This window comes from Magnolia sinica, chromosome 10, assembly GCF_029962835.1.
Source record: "Magnolia sinica isolate HGM2019 chromosome 10, MsV1, whole genome shotgun sequence".
In the NCBI taxonomy this organism is placed as follows: domain Eukaryota; kingdom Viridiplantae; phylum Streptophyta; class Magnoliopsida; order Magnoliales; family Magnoliaceae; genus Magnolia; species Magnolia sinica.
Genome location: NC_080582.1, coordinates 75,736,135 through 75,753,532, shown reverse-complemented (window position 1 = coordinate 75,753,532; position 17,398 = coordinate 75,736,135). Strand labels below are relative to the sequence as shown.

The window sequence follows — 17,398 nt, the reverse complement described above, 5'->3', positions numbered from 1 at the left end:
GGGTCCGTTAAGTACTGTAGATACGATCCGAAAATTACAATAATAGAATGATTTTATAAGATAGAAATTCGTATTTGAACATTTCCCATCAACATGCCAAAGTGGAATATGTGTACAAGATCTGGGCCGTTTATCTCGTGCGTCCGCAATGTATATGCTGTGGCCCAAAAATACAGGCTGGTCTAGTCATCAGATGAGCCATAAAGGCATGAAAGAATGGTGTTTGAGAAGAGTTGCGAGTTCTTCCAAGGGGGTTGTTTGGGAGCTTTGAATTGGAGAATTAAAGGGTTTGGCCAATTGGAATTAGAGATAATTAGAATGCGTGCATATGAAATCCTAAAAAAGATAGCCTTTTGAAATCCTCTCTAACATGGGGGAGGAATTAGAATCCTCTCCAATGGTTAATGTGTGTGTTATTTTTTATTTTTTTTTTGGGCCATGTAGTTTGTGTCTAACATCCAACTGTAAGCAGTTGTAAACCAACATTATCATTAGATGAACCAAAATTATTATCCAATCATAAAGTGGGCCAATCCATAAAAAATATTATACAGTACTCAGAACATACAAATTCAATGGCAGCTCATTTGATGATTTGATCAGGCTACTTATTTGTTTGTGTGACCAACATGGCAGGGTACATATATTGGACTGGTTGGATGTTTCACCTATACCATGTGGGCCCTACAAGCCTCCACTTTGACTAAATCTTAAGAAAAAAAGTTAGACGAGGGCATTTTTGCAATTTCCACTCTCCAAAAGCACCTCCATGTGATTTCAAGTCGTGGAGGCATTATTTGGTAAAATGTTGATTTCCACGTCGATTTTCAGGAATTTTGCCGTTATTGGAGGGTCTTTCCTTTACAAAAGAATATCTACACTCCTTTTCAACATCTTTCTCTTCCCTTCACCTGAATCCACAGCTTTTCTACCTGCTCCAACTTGTTTTTCTCTTTTCCTGCGTAGCTTCCCGAAGCTAGAAATCTAGAATTTGCCAGAGGCTCTCTCTCTCTCTCTCTCTCTCTACACTCATCTGCTCTAAATGTGTGGCCCACCTTGATGTTTTGTTAAATTCATTCGCCATGCTATCCTTGGTGCCCAAATATCAGGCCATAAAAAACTCAGGTGGGCCGCACCACAATGAACAAGTGAGATGAGTACGCCCCCAATTAAAACCTTCTCACATCATGTGGGGCAACCATGTTTTGCGTATACCATCCAATCCATTCCAATGGTGGAGCCCACATGGATGAATGGACATCCTAAAAATTATACTATTCCAAATTAATGGGTCCACCCTTTGTGGCTCACCTGAATCTCTTAAATGATTTACTTAAGAGTTTGTAAATGGAGATAAATGGGAAATGGAATTGAAGGTAAATGAATCGGGAGTAAATATCTTATACAATTGTGTTGGGATGGAGTAAATTAAATGCATTTGAAATTCAAATATTCCGTTTGGATGGGAGTAAATGGGAAGAATTAGACTGCATTCAGGAATACATGTGACATCTCAAATCAGATTTAATATCCCAACTTAGTATACATACACAATATTTAATAGAATAATTGTAGTAAGCCAATTAAAATACAAACTTGAGTTAAAAATGAAGAAATTTCGAGCCTTGAGTAAGCCACAAATGTAAGGATCACAAATAACTTGCCAATGTTTTTCATCCTTTGGACAGTTTGAATCATTCTTTTAGTGTGATTTTGATGATGTAGTTGATCAATGAATTGTTTCGTAGTATCATTAGTGTGATATGTGTGGTAGACATTTGCATAACAGCACCTTTGTTTACACATGTAACTCTCCAAAGGAGCTCAAAAAGACATTTCACCCTCTACTTCCGGGTGGTGGAGAGGATTTAGTTTATTTGCACATTTATTCTCATTTCATTTACATGCATTTACTTCCATCTAAACACACCTCAAATATTGTCTCTCAATTCACTCCCAATTCTATCAATTTATCTCCATTTATTCCCATCCAAATGGCCCTTATCAAATTCATTAATATGTAAATATATGACATAATTCAGATAAACATAATTATGAATTTCACAGGATTCGATTCCCGTGGAATTGTCATTTGGATTCCATTGTATTCCAAATCAAAGCTGCCAAACAAGTATCTTTTATGTTTGACCCATTTAATAATAGACTGGCCTGAGTTCTCATCTAAATGATTTAAATAGTCTATCCCACCTGATATGTGGCTTGGATGTCTCAAACACATGCCATGTTAGTATGTCTCCGCATGCAAAGCCCCTGTGCAGTGGGATGCGTTTGGGACTACCCGTGGAACAACAGATTTAGATGGCCTCAGGTGCAGGACACCCTTTATTTGTATGGTTAAGTGACCAAAATCCCCTTTGTCCATTTTTCTTTCGCAGAAGTAGAGTGAGGCACAAGAAGGCCCCATTGATGTATGTATGACATCCAACCCGTCCAACAGATGTGCCCCACCAAGATAAGCGAATGACCCAAAACTTGGGCCAATCCAACCATCAGGAAGGCTACAAATGAATTCAGAGGGATTTGTGGGTGTACATTCTTTCCTATATGATGTCCTACCCTATGATTGGATCTGCCTAATTTCCGCAGCGTCTAATCATCATGAAGGGGTGCACCTGCTGGATGAGCTGTACATCATAAACTGTAGGGCCCACTTAAAGACATTGATTTGGCAAAGTCGATTGATTTGATAGAGATTATTTTGAACAGGACTCAACATAAACAAAATAATATTAACTGTCATTTGATTACTTACATGCATTAACCTACGCATATTGACATTCTAACTGAAGCTTTTATTTGGATCTTTATTTATGTTATATACAACACATACACAAACCACTACTGCTACTCACATAGTTTTTTTTTTTTTTTTAAAAAAAAAACCTGACAACTCAACTCGATATTCAATGGAGTCTCAACTCAATAATTAATAAATATAAATTAAAACTTCTAGGAATAGTAAGGAATATTTAAAAATCATTGCATAAAATAATAATAATAATAAATAAGAGCACAAAATCATGCTTAGCTTGCTGATGGAGAGCATGTGATAAACACAGGTCCTGGTTTCAGTTCTCACAAGCATAATTCATAGAAGCTTTTCTTTTTTTCTTTTCTTTTTTTTAAAAAATGGCTTCATAGGGGGATTAACTTGGCCTGAGTTTCCACGAGTCAACCGATTTATTGAGTCAACTCAATGAGCCTTACCAAGTCAAGGCCAAGTCAGTGCCAGAACCGAGTTTCCTAAGGACCTGTTTGGCCGGACGGCTTTGGGTGTATTGAGACGCATGGAATTACCGCCGCATGTGTATTTATTGCCGTCAGTGGATGGTCGGGCACTTTGGGGGTAGACACCAATCCCATACGCCGCACGTCATACGTTTGGGGGTTGTGGGGTTGCAACCATCCCACCAACAGCAGTTGTTTGGGTAACCGTTGGATTGCAACCACACACCGCAAGTACCCATGTGCGGATGTTTGGGAGGCATCGAGTGTGAAAGGCTTGTGCAGGAACTCGCCTCCAGGTCCTAGTGTCATGTACGGCATGTGTAATGGGCCCCACCACGTCTCTTTGTTATTATTTTCAGTCTACCAACTCTTTGGTTAAGGACGGGCTATTTCAACACACATTGCGTAACAGTACATCAATCTAGACCATTCAAATCACTGGCCTGATGAGTAAATCTCATAAACGAAAATTTACACTTGAAAATCTATAATAACCGTGTGATTTTTCCATTGGAATTCAACTATCAATTCAACTGTTACGACTGCTCGATCAAGATGCATATGCTCCAACCATCACGTGGCCACAACCTCAATGGTCCGGATAGTAGGATAACTCACCACATCACTGGTAAACTATCAGCTTCATCCAACCCGTTAAAAAATCATTTTTTATGAATAACATACAACAACTACAGAAGCTAATCTACAGGTACAATGACCCATCTGTAAAATACTATGCAAATTACGCTTACAACATGATCAAATTTCAATGTTTTTTTACTGAACATTCAAATATCAGCATATGCAAACAAACTGAAACCCATTGGAATTTGTATACCCAGATTTCACCTTAGAAATTTGGACCAAAATGAATATGAATCATGAACGGCATGTCTTCTATATATTTATGAAAAAGCATAAAAAACTTAAAGACCTCGAGTTATGAAACCGGAAGGTGTTATACCATCCATTTTATGAAAACATCAGGAAATAGATAAATAGGGTATGAAAAATATCAATGCATGACTTATTTTCAACAATGAAAATGGTTGGTATGAGATACCTGGACCGCAAAGTAGGTGAACACCACAGCGTCAAGGTCCCGACGGCCACAGCTCTGTCATACAAACCAAGAAAACAAGTGATTACAATCGTTCTCAGAAACCACTTTCGTGAGAGGGCCATATAGACGATTTTCATCCTCAGTACCTGATCACGTATAACATTCGCCTATTAGGGCCTGATGAGGAAGTCCGGAATAGATGGGAGACAACCCTGAGACAATGATCTCAGAGGCCCTGTTGGCCGGTGATTGTTTGAGGGAGATCAAGGCTCTCAGATGCATTTTCTATCTAACCCTCCCTCTTACAAGAGCAGACAGAATTGGGAAAGTGATTTTGGGAAAACCAACCTCAGCTTCACTTCTCCGACAGCTCGCCCTTGCAACACCTCTCCACGCAATAAGCTCAACGACCAACATGCATCCACATATATAACATCGTATTCGCGCCCTGAAACCTCTCGGCTATCATCTCTCCCGCCATGCCCTCTCTCCCGCCAGCGCGAGGGATTGAAAAATCCCATCCGTGGTCCGTAACAGGAACTGCGAAATGCAGAGGGATGGGCTCGATGTGAGAGAGCCGGCGACGAATCCAAGAAGGGATTTTGCAATCCCTCCATATCTCCCACGTATCCATCAAAGGACGGAAGACGTCCCACTGACAAAGCCGCCCAAACAGGAAGAGGGGTAGGGTAGGAGGGATTTGACAATCCTATCCGACCTAATCCCGTCTAATACACCGAAAGCCACGCGCCCAAACAGGCCCTAAAGACTCGACTTGAAACCTCACCAAGTTGACTTGAAACCTCACCGAGTTGATTCGGCGAGTCAACGAATTTCAGAGCTTTGCTCGCAGCTGCAGCTGCTACATACTTTCAGTCTTTTTTAGCATAAACCGTACTAAACTCGAAATTTATTCTTCAATTTTGTAGCATTTTCATTTCTTTGACCGAAACTCTTACCACTTCTTAAGGATCAAAACTGAATTATACATGAACATTTTCCCATTGCTAACTAGGATGTATGCACTGTATAAAAGGGTAATATATCCAAATACTATTAGATTCAGATTTTCCTATCGGGTCCAGTTTCAAGCATGAATTATGATTCCAAATTGCATGAATAGGTCAAGAGTTAGTTCCTCCTCAGACATGCCTTTCATAAGATTTTTAAATAAAAATATACTTAAATAAAGTAATAGAACCAAGAAATCCTATTTTATCTTGGCCCAATTCCAATTTATAATAAGATCTGAAAATTTGAACTCAAATCTGAACCAAATGGGCCTGAAATTTAGACGTAGATCTAATTAAATCGGATTGGGTACTACGGGTATCTGCAACACAGGTAGTCATTGACAATCCTAATTATAGTTTCCCATTGGAGATAAGAGGATGACTGTCTCATTTATTTGAGTTTATATACACAACCAAAAATCCTAACCATGGCCTGACTGAACAGTTTATTCATGGACACTTGTTTGTTGAAATAAGTCCTTTGGATTTTTTCAATTTTCCAATAAATGTCCACCAATCCGATAGTCAGATAATCAAATAAATGCAGTTTTTTGTTATGATACATCTAAACTGGGACATGTAATTTGGACAGTTTAATTTCTATTACTTAAATGCCACGTTCCCCAATTTATAAGTGACTGGTATCATTCATCGCACCCTGCAGAGTACCATAGTTTTTCTCTATTTTCATTCGTCCTTACAGAGGCCTATAAAAGCAAAGGCAAACAAAGACAATAGATCAAGTTTCGGTCACCTCGACGGTTCACCTTGACAACACTGGCGGACACTGGTGAATTTGGAGAGAAGGGCATTGGTGGGATAGCAAATATGGAAGAAGACCAAAATCACAGAACATGCATACTGTTAGGAAACGATCAAACTCCATCTCTGTTCAATTCATTCCATTTACATGAAAGAAGGATCCCAAAGAATCTTTCTTTCTTTTAGTCGCTGAATTTAAGTTTCGTTGATCAATGTGAGATATTTTGAATCCTTGTTGCTAATGGAATCCAAAGGATCTAAAAAACCTAATTGCACTAAACAAATTGCTGCCTTATATAGCCCTCAGTTGTAATATCAAACAAGGATTCAAGGTTACAAGGAATCATACAGTTCAATACATTAAGGCAACAAAGCGACACTATAGTATAGCACCCCACACTAAAATCTCTAACTGTATTAACGAAGCTATTTAAAGGTTCCCTTGGATGCATGGTTGAACCGAACTGAAATAATTCAATTAAGGGTGTGCTTGGAAGCACCGCAAATCAGGATTCGTTTTAATATATCGGTGACATATTCTTCATTTTTGAAGTTAATGAGCATTTGGAGTGGCAGGTTTCTGCCTTTTTGCCCCAAAATAACATTTTCCTTGTTTTAATTGGTTGTTTGAAAAGTGGAAAAAAGCGACATAAAGATTTGCAGAAAAGCTTTCTGCCCACTTACAATTTCCAAGGTACTTCCAAACTTACCCTAAAATAAAGAAGATAGCCAAAGTGGAGGTAGGATCATTTTAATTCCTTATAAAGACCAATACCCAACTGCAATTCCATGCGTTTCAATTTGGGCTTGAAACAATCAGAATTGCTTTGGGGGTTATAATCCCTCATTATGAATGGAATAGGGATAGCCCCACTTTGTTCATTTCCACTTTATCGAATTGAATGATCCCAAGTCAATTCAAACACTGCATAAATACAATTTAAGTTGGTATAAACTTCAGTACCTGCTCCATCTCATCAAATCTGGAAGAAAGCACCCGTCTGGAAGCGCTCGTCGTACAACCTCCAATGGCCATACCTCTCCGCATTGAAGCTGGACCTTGGAATAAAGAAATTGGGTCTCACAAGCTTCTTCAGATTCTTCAGCTTAGCAAAAGCATGTTCCATGGCCTGGCTCCTCAAGTTTGCACAGCCAAACAGATCCAAGTGCTCCAAGCTTCCGCATCCATCTGAAATGAGTGCAAGGCCTTTGTCTGACATCTTGGAGAACTTTAGTTCAAGGTGCTCCAGATTGCACATATGTTCTGCAATTACAGAGGCCTCCCTGTCACCATCTTGAGGAAGGGCGTTTAGATACGCACTAGGAACAATTCCCGAGTGCTGCGAGGGGTCTAACCAATTCATCAGGTTTCGTTTTAGAACTTTCAGGTTTGGGCACCCACGTCCAATAAGCTCCAGTGATTTGTAGGAAATTTCATAGCAGTAGCTGATATCCAGCTCCCTAAGCATGCAGCACCTGGATGCGATCTTAGCGATGGATGTATCAGTTACATTCGGGCAGCTCTTAATTGAAAGCACTTGGAGATTTGGGGACCTACAAATTGAAGTTGAATTATTCAAAAGTTTCATAATCATGCATGATTTAAAATCATGCAATGGAACATGTACCAGACAATGATAAAACAATACATAATATGGTTCCAAGTATCATCCAATACCGGGTCTGTAGAAGTGTATGTAATTGTGTGTGCATGTATATGTTATGTACCCCAGCGAAGCACCATAACAAGAGGATTGATGTTACATTATCATGCATGATTTAAAATCATGTAATGGAACATGTACCAGACAATGATGAAACAATACATGATATGGTTCCAAGTATCATCCAATACCGGGTCTGTAGAAGTATATGTAATTGTGTGTGTGCATGTATATGTTATGTACCCCAGCGAAGGACCATAACATTTCCTTCAGAACTAATTTGTGTGTGTGTTGGTCTTTAGACCAAGCAACACATTACACAGTTGCCCTAGCCGTCTCTCCTCTTCTCCCCTTTCTTTCTTCTCTCCTCACCATGTCTCCTATTAGTTATTTTTCTACTTGGTATCAGAGCGTCTGATCCAGGACCTAACTGCAACCTACGGTAGTGGAGCCCACTGCAGACGTCATACGTACACACGGATGATGTCAGAAGTGTACGACCATGAAGTCTTTTTAAAAGCAGAAGTTTGTGATTTGGTAGATTGGGATTTTAGAGGAATAACGATGATTTTTCTGCATTTTTTTGGAGGTGTTTTTCATGGTGTTTCAGCAAAAATGAAGAAAAAAAATCAGAAAATCCATATTTTGATCCTGTTGTGATGCTTTTCTGGAGTTTTGAGCAGATTTTCTCCAAGGGGTAGGTGTGATTGATCTAGAGCAATCACCAGGAACAAGATTCTTGGAGTTTCGTCCAGGTTTGGGGGTACTATAACGTCTTTTGTGAGAGATGGGTGTCGTGGGCTCTTATTTTATGGATTTTGTTGCTGGATTTTCTTCTGTTCTTCATGATACGTTGTGGGGCTGTAAAATGCCGTATAAAATCCTGTGGATGGTGATTATGATGTTGATTCTCTCGTCATAGTGCTTAGAAGGTTTGACGCACACAAGGTGTTCAACGTTATGCTCCACTCAACTTTACATGAGAGTTTTCATAGAAATGGTGGCTCTTTCCTTCTCAATTCTTCTTCTCTTCCTTTACCAGGCCCTATTGTTTGTTGTGAGTGTAGTTGCATGTGATTCAACGTCACTTGTGATGCACACAAGTCACCACATGATATTGTGTGTTCCCTCGAGTGTTGCATGTGATGCACACTCAGTTCTTGTGCAAGTTGCACTTGTTTGTGAGAGAATTTGCATGTGGATGACAAGTTTGTAACTCGATGTTTGTCAAGTTCAATTATGGCCGGATACTTGAAGAGAAGATTCAACCAATGAAGAATGTGCAAGCTACAGTTTATGTCCATGTTGTGTTTGAGGGGGAGCAATGATCCGCGCTCATTATCTTCATTTTCTTTATATGTATTCCAAGCTAGGCATGATCAATATACATGCTCCAACTTGAGGGGGAGTGTAAAAGTATACGTAATTGTGGGTGTGCGTGTGTATTTTTGTTATGTACCCCAGCGGAGCACTGTAACATTTCCTTCGAAACACACACACACACACACACACACGTGTGTGTGGTCATTAGACCAAGCAACACATTACACGATTGCCCTAGCCGTCTCTCCTCTTCTCCCCTTTCTTTCTTCTCTCCCTTCATCGGGTCTCTTTTTAGTTATTTTTCTACTGGGTCAAGTTGATCAAGATGCTCTATCAGTCAAGAATGAATGAAACAGTTGGCGAGTCAAACGAAACCAGAACGAGTCGGTGTGAATTGTATTGGTTTTGGTCTTTGAGTGAGTCGCACACCAAAACTGATATCCAAAACCATTTATGTGTCATTGTGAATTAGATGATGCACATGAGTACTATCGGTATTTGTGTGAAATTGGACCAATTTAGCACCATGTCAATAAGGATGATCGTTTCATAGCGTCTAAAGTCAGGCATGTACCATATCGTCCAATATTGCAAACATGTACAAAGACAATGACATCTATGCTCCCAGGCTCATGATCCACAAACACACTCAAATCGGTCAGAAGAAAAATCCTACTTGGATGGTTTTCAGAAATATGGAACGTCATCATCATGTTAACCTTTTTAGTTGAAATTTGGAGTCAGCTTTTAAAATGGTAGATTGGCCCCAAAAAAATGTTTTTGAATCATGATTGGCTGCCCATCGTACCTTAACCTCTCTCTTTTTTACTCGGGCTCTAGATTAGCCTTCGAAAAAGACTCATATTGACAACAATCACATAACCAATACTATTCACCAAATACTAACCCCATCCAAAATAATACACACCCCACAAAAGGCAAGCAAGCAAGCAAAAGAGGATCAGTCACATGGTGGGGTAGTCTCCAATCATACTATTGGCCCAAGGTATATTTTCCTTATATTAGGTAACAAACACAAGCAATCGAATTGGCACCAAAGCACATACATGCAATGTTTTCCGTATCGTTATCGTGTAAGGTATCACACCCTTGGGATATGAATACATATCAGTTATCACACAAGATATATCGGTTGTATACTTGTATTGCGTAATATACCTTGTTGTTGGGAAACATAGGAAAACATTGAAAAATTAGCCAAAATTTTCAATGAAACTTCAAGGATTGTTAAAAAAGATACCAATACACACTTAGAAATAATATAAAAAAATCACAAAAAAAAGGTGCACATAATAGCTTTTCTTTGTATAAGGTCATAATTTGCCCTATGTAACTAAACTGATGTAACTATATTCAACTTCAGTTCATAAAATTTATAAATATAAGACATGTATGGAAACACAAACATTACATTCAAAAGCAAAAGAAGAAGTAAAAAACTAGAAATATAACTATGGATTTCAATATATATATATATATATATATATATAACATTTTAAATTATTTTTAATTAAAATTAATTTTTTATCAAAAATTCCCAAATTGCCAAGAATGTGTAGATCAAATTATATTCATGTTTGGACACTGAGATTGCAACCGATTTGGGAAAATTTGAAAAAATATCAATTACTCCCCATTTTTCTACAACTCAGTCCATCTCCCCCAAATCCTGAAATCGAAACTCAAAATCCATCATTTTTCATGCAAAACATGAAGAATCATGGATTTCTTACCATTTGACCACTATTTACAATATATAAAGACGGAAAAAAAAAAAAAAACTAAACTAAAAAAATACGCACCTTTTAGAATTCAACCCCAAGAAGCTTCCGATCACAATTTTGGAGAAATTTTGAAGATTTTCTTCCAACAAACTAGAGTGGACTGATTGAAATCACCTTATAAATGGATTGAAATCAATTTTTGTGAATTTTTCAAATAAAAAAAAATAGAGTTGGTTTCCTTTTATTCTTTTCTTTATTGCACTCGGTATCGAATATCCCACAATACATTAAGAATTTATAAAGGGATATATTGCACGATATTGTGTATCCATGATATATTGCGATATCATGCACGCAATCATGAAAAATGGAAATTAAAGCTGGGTTTCCTATCGCCTAGCTGGGATAATAAATATTTCATGGGATATATCGGTGATATTGCAAGATACTGAAAACACTATATACATGTACCCCACAACAGATTAAAAGCAAAAAGGACATGCTCAAGTAGTTGGCTGCAAAGAATAGCAAGGAATCACTGTTTACCAAACACCGCTTGCATTACACACAATTATACCCAACATTGCATTTTTGCTTAACAACTTTCTCAAAAAGGGAGAATTTGCAAATAGTTAATGTTTGGAGCATGCAATGCCAAACAAGCTTGCTAACACAACGCAATCAAAACATTCGGGGGTAAAAAACTACAAAACATCAAACTCGTATGTGATTCAGAGGAAAATTCTTTAAAAAAAAAAAAAAATGTATTTGCCTCCACTCAATCCATGAGAAGGAATTCATATATCTAAAAAAGGAAGGGGGAAAAGGCACATGAGCTAAAATCTCCTATTTCCAGAGCAAAAATCCCATATTTCCTGCACTTCTAAGACATATGGATAACTTCATGGGTTTTGATAGGGTATGTTGCCCCTATTCCACAATACAGTATAAGGCCGGTTCCACCCCCAGAGTGCATCTTAAATTATGATATGAATCATTTGTGGTCTAGATCTGTGCTGCCTAGGCTATGGTAAGAAACATTTATTGAATGAGTGATTGCAGATGAATGTGAGTATTTTAATGCCACATTGAATTCCACAATTCAAAGGTCATGATCATCAATGAAGCATGATTATAAGATCATAGCTTCTATACATTGGTAATGAGAACATGAACAGTTCAAATCAATCTAAATATGCACTCTAGAGGTGGACACCGGCCCCCCACCATCTTGTTGTGCAGGGGCACTTGACCCTAACAAAACCCTGAGTTCGTGTGTGTGTGTTCATTGTATTGTAAACAAAATAAGGATGCTAATCTCCCTTAGAGAAACTAAACTAGGGGTAAGGCAAATGTGATGTGCATGAAGAGAGGAAGTGAGGGGGGGGGAAGGGATTCTTACCTCAAAATTCCTTCTCAATTGTGATTTTGCTAGTGTCTCGAGCAATCGAAATACTGGGAAGTGCTTCCAAAATGCCCTCAATTGTTATTTTTCTTTAAAAAAGTGGTAAAGTTGATAATTTTGGGGCCCAATGTGGCATGTATATGACATCCAACCCATCCAACATGTGCACTCCACCTTGATGATCAAACGAATGAAAAAGTGGCCGATCAAATCATCAAATGGGTTAAACGTGAATTTGAATATTTTGGGTGTAATTTTTTTTTTGAGTGGCCCACCTATTGATTGGATTGTCCAGATTTTTTGGTTCATTTGATTACAATATGGAGCCAAGGCATTATTTGGTAAATCAGAATTACGGAGTAATTTTTTAGGTAAAATCCCGTGAAAAAAATAGGGGGAGTTATTTGATATTTAGGCAGCATATGACACTTGATACTCGAGCACTTAGAAATTATACATGTAGCATATATTAACTCAAATTAAACCAACTAAATTGTGGAACCTATTGTCTCTAAGACATGGTCTTAGAATCAGATTGTTTGAATGATTTTATCCTCTAATTATTGGCTACTGGTCCTTTGAAATAGAATGTTTGGATATTTTCATCTTTAACCATCCAATAAATGTCCACCAATCTGAGAGTCAGATAATCAAATAAGCATAACTTTTGTTTCATGGACCAGAAATATGATCAAATATGCAATCGCATATGCCATTCTCCCTTAAAGAGAGAGAGTCAGATAATCAAATAAGTCTTGACACTCTCTCTCTCTCTCTCTCTCTCTCTCTCTCTCTCTCTCTCTCTCTATAATACTCTCATCTCACCCTTAAGTCTTAATTCTCTTACTCCCTCTCTCACTCTAATACACTCATCTAGCCCTTAAGCCTTAACTCTCTCTTACTCCCTCTCTCACTCTAACACTCTCCTCTTGCCCTCAAGTCTTAACTAGGCACTCCCATAACTATCTTCACAACTACATTTCTCTTACTCCCTCTCTCACCCTCTAATTGTCACGCCCCAGACTCGGTCATCAGACTCACAAGGAACTCGATAGTCGGTTCTGATCGCAACAGCCTCCGTAGTACCCCATTCTCGGCTCCTGAGAAAGGTTCTAATCCTGGGATCCTACAAGGAGGATTTTCATAACCGTATATCCCTTTCAATACGAGCATACCCAGAATAACATCGAAGCCTGTCATCGGCATCACGAACAGATCGGCAGGAAGGAACATCTTGCCCACTAACATAGGGCAAGAAGGGCAATGACGGCTCAACACAATAAACTTCCCCAAGGGAGTCGAAACTACGAAGGCCTCAGACGCGGACTTCGAAGGAATACCGGTCGATCGGCAAAACTGCTCGGCCACGAAGGAATGAGAAGCGCCGGAATCAAACAAAACGTGGGCAATGCAAGCAGAAACAAGAAGAATACCCTCGACAACTCCGTCGGTTGATGACGGCGGGTCCTGGCCCGCGTTTGCTGCGCGGAATAAAATCGGCCCTGAGCTGGCAAAGGAAGCAAATCGGAAGACTGCGGATCCTAAGTCTGTGCCTGATGAGCTGCAATACATACTCGACCCAGGGACTGAACATGTGGATATCCCCTCTGCTGTTGTTGTTGTCTCTGCTGCTGCTACTATGGCCGCTGGGGAGATCTACCTAACTGCCTCTGCTGTTGAAGAGGAGCCCTAGGGGTGGTGGCTGGAAGCTGTGCTCACTGATACTATTGCTGCTGAGGAGGACGAGGAGAAGGCAATTACGGTGGCCTCTGCTACTGCAAAGGAAGAGGGCAATCTCCGAAAAAGGGGTCGGGGGATGAAGCGGTCGGCTGTACTAATGATGATGATGATGAAGCTGCTGACTGAGCCGCAGGCTGCCGAAACTCTGATCTGCCCCTCCGTCTCTACTGACGGTGCTGCCTGGAACTGCCGGATGGTGCTCTCCTCTTCCGGTCTCCACCAGAACTCTGCTCTCACAATCTCTGGGTCATAGCCCAGTCCTCCTCAAAAACCAACGCTTGATGGATAACCTGATCAAACGTCTCGAAGCAATATCCCACCACACGGCTACGAAGAGCAAGACGCAAGCCGGTCACAAAACGGCGAGCCCTCATCTTCTCATCACTGGTGAGATGAGGAGCAAGCCTTGACAAGGCCAAGAAACGAGCCTCATACTACGACATCGATATATCACCCTGAACTAGGGTCTCAAACTCGATCGCCCTTTGCACCTGAACATGCTCGAGGAAGAACTTCTGGTCTAAACGAACCACGAATTCCTCCCAAGTCCAAACAAACTGAGGCCTGACCATCCTCGTCACTGATGACCACCAATGACGGGCCTCACCTTGAAGAAGAAAAGTCGCTAAGGAAACACGCTGGTCAGCCAGATAGTGCATCGTGTCGAATATCCTCGCTATCTTAGTATGCCACGCCTCGGCTGCAGAAAGGTCAAGGTCACCACTAAACCTCGAGGGATCAGGCTGAGAAGGGGGAAAGGAGCATCTGGAGGAACAAGCTCAACAAGAGGCTAAATCAAAATCTCAGGGATCGGAACCTCAATGGCGGAGCGGAATGCACTCGTGTAGAACAGGTCACTGGAGCAGGATGAGAACCACGGCCAAGGGCACCACAGCCACGAGTGCCCCGCTTGGGCGGCATCGTTTACAGAAAACAAGGACGACGACACATAAGGTTGAAATATTGCAAGCTCAAACGAAAGGAAGGCACTTGGGACTGTACTTGTCCTAGGCTTGCAGCAGATGTGTGATGTTATCCCAAGTTATTACAGATTTACTTGCTATGCTCTAATACCAACTCCTGTCATGCCCCAGACTCGGTCATCGGACTCACAAGGAACCCGATAGCCTGTTCTGATCGCAACAGCCTCCGTAGTACCCCATTCTCGGCTCCTGAGGCAGGTTCCAATCCTGAGATCTTACAAGGAGGATTTTCATAACCGTATATCCCTTTCAATAAGAGCATACCCAAGATCATAGTAAGTACATCTGAGAAATAACAAAGGGGCACATCACAAAATCCACTAAAAATTTGAGCTTTAATACAATGCTGAAGGGAAATACATCTGATGACAAGGGGAAGAAGGAAGAGGGTCAGCAACACTGGGTCCTCGGCTCAACTCCTATCCAAGCTCAGCTGCTACGACGCCGACCTAGGATTTCTTACACGCATCAATCGTGCATAAGCTTATAGAAGCTTAGAGGGTGGTGAAAGTGTGTGACAATGGTACGCAGAAGAATGATAGAAGATATAAAGGGAAAACATGATCGATGTCAATGCCACAAGCCTAACCAAGGCTAAGTCATGAATGCAATGCAATGAGTACTAGGCGCCATACCAAGGCGATGCATATAGGGCTTGTATAGCCGATGCAAATGCGATCCGTCCCGTTTCTAGCAACTCCTCTCATGGTGGGGATGGCATCCCAACCATCCATTGTGATTATAGGCCATGCATGTATTAGTTTCATATTGTAACTATAAATCAATGAAGATGTATGAGTGTGATTGTACTTGGGAGGGCTCATTAGTGGCAGAGCCCTTTCCCTATGGCCAGATTCTCTCTCATTTTCTCCCTCTCTTTCCTATTTTTCTTCTTCTTTTTTTTTTTGCTGATCAAGGTGGCCCACTTGATCTGCAAGGCACATCTAGCTGTCCACCCTTGTTGGACATTTCCCTTCGTCCCATTTTCTGGATGAGGGAGATCCACCTTGCTGTCCACTTTTCCACGCAAGGTCCGGATCATTTGGGGCTATGATCGGGGTGTGTGTGTGGCCCATCTAAGTGGCCTCACCTTGATGAACAAGAAGGATATGTTGCTGGACTTTTTCTTTTTGGGTTGCAACATGCATTGCTGCCCAGATTTTTGGAGGCTCATATTGTTAATTTCTGAGTGGTGTTTGGCCCGCTTCTTTTGATCATTTTCGAAGGTGATGAGGGTGGGTCCTTGGTGAGTGGACCCCACCCTGTAGTATGCTAGAAAACCCTCCATGCAGCCCTACTTTTGGACCCTATTGGGTTGGGCCCAAGGGCCTGGACGGTCCAACATATGGGACCGTCCAGCCATTTGTATTGGCTGGGAAAGCCCCTTTGTGGGCCATGTTTTGGGATGGTGGGCCACTGATGTGGACCCCACCTTGATGTACAATAGTAGAGGCACCTCTCCCAACCATTTTCCCTTGATTTTGATGGCATGGGCCCACTTCAATGGGTGATCCAAAAAGGGGGCAGCAACCTGTATTTTATGCAACCTTGTTGTCCATAAATTGTATAAATTAATTGCCATGTCTATTGGCCCTGAAATTTTGCAAAGAGGTGGCCCACCCATGGTAGGACCCACCTACCAATTTTCGGGACCAACGGACTCCTGTGCACACCGTGGTAAGGGCTGGACCGGCCCACTAGGCTAGGACGCCCAGGTTAAACAGATTTTCTGGACAATTTGCTTTCTTTAAATTAATTAAAATATTTCTGCTATTCTAAAAATTCTAAAATTTTGCAAAGAGGTAGCCCACCCATGGTAAGACCAACCTACCAAGTTTCGAGGCCAACAGACCCCTATGCATTTGGTGGTCAAGGCTGGACCGGCCCACCCGGCTGGGACGCCCGGGTTAGGACGTCCAGCCATGGCTGCCCCCTTGTGGGCCCATCTTGATGTATTTCTTACCCCGCCATCCATCCATCTGTGGTCCATGTGGAACGTGGCCCACCTCCCTGAGAAATTTCCATTTTGGGGACCTAATTTAATATGTTTTTGGGCCAATTGCCCAGGCCAATTGGATTGTTGCTGGACTTCCAATCCAACAGCATGGTCCACCTGTTTTATGTATGTAATCCAGTCTTCCCATCTGGTGGGAACCACAGAGACGTGTGGACCACCAGGGAACATATACCTAATTTATATTAATTATTGCTGGGCCCCAGCAGGCCCAAAATATAGGCGAGCTGGAAATTCAGCCATGGGCCCAAAATGGCTGCCCCTAGTAGCCTATTGTGGGGCAGCATGGCCCACCAGATTAAGGGTGGATTATGCACATAAGATTGTCATTTTCTGAGGTGTCTTTGGGCTTCATTTATGTATGCTTGGAGGCCCACCTCTAATGGATCTATGTTCATAGTTTGGATTGGCCTTAGTAGGCCCATTTATCTTGGAAT

At 40.9% G+C, this 17,398-nt stretch overlaps 1 protein-coding gene across 1 annotated transcript in view; it reads right to left on the bottom strand.

Annotated features, from left to right (window-relative positions):
- Positions 1–7,012: 7,012 nt before the first annotated feature.
- Positions 7,013–17,398, bottom strand: part of LOC131217030 (F-box protein SKIP1-like) — a 36,450-nt gene continuing 26,064 nt past the window's right edge. The window contains exon 2 of the mRNA XM_058211715.1: positions 7,013–7,641. Within this exon, the coding sequence (XP_058067698.1) occupies positions 7,065–7,641 (577 nt within the window). The 3' untranslated portion in view covers positions 7,013–7,064. The remainder of the gene's footprint in view (positions 7,642–17,398) is intronic.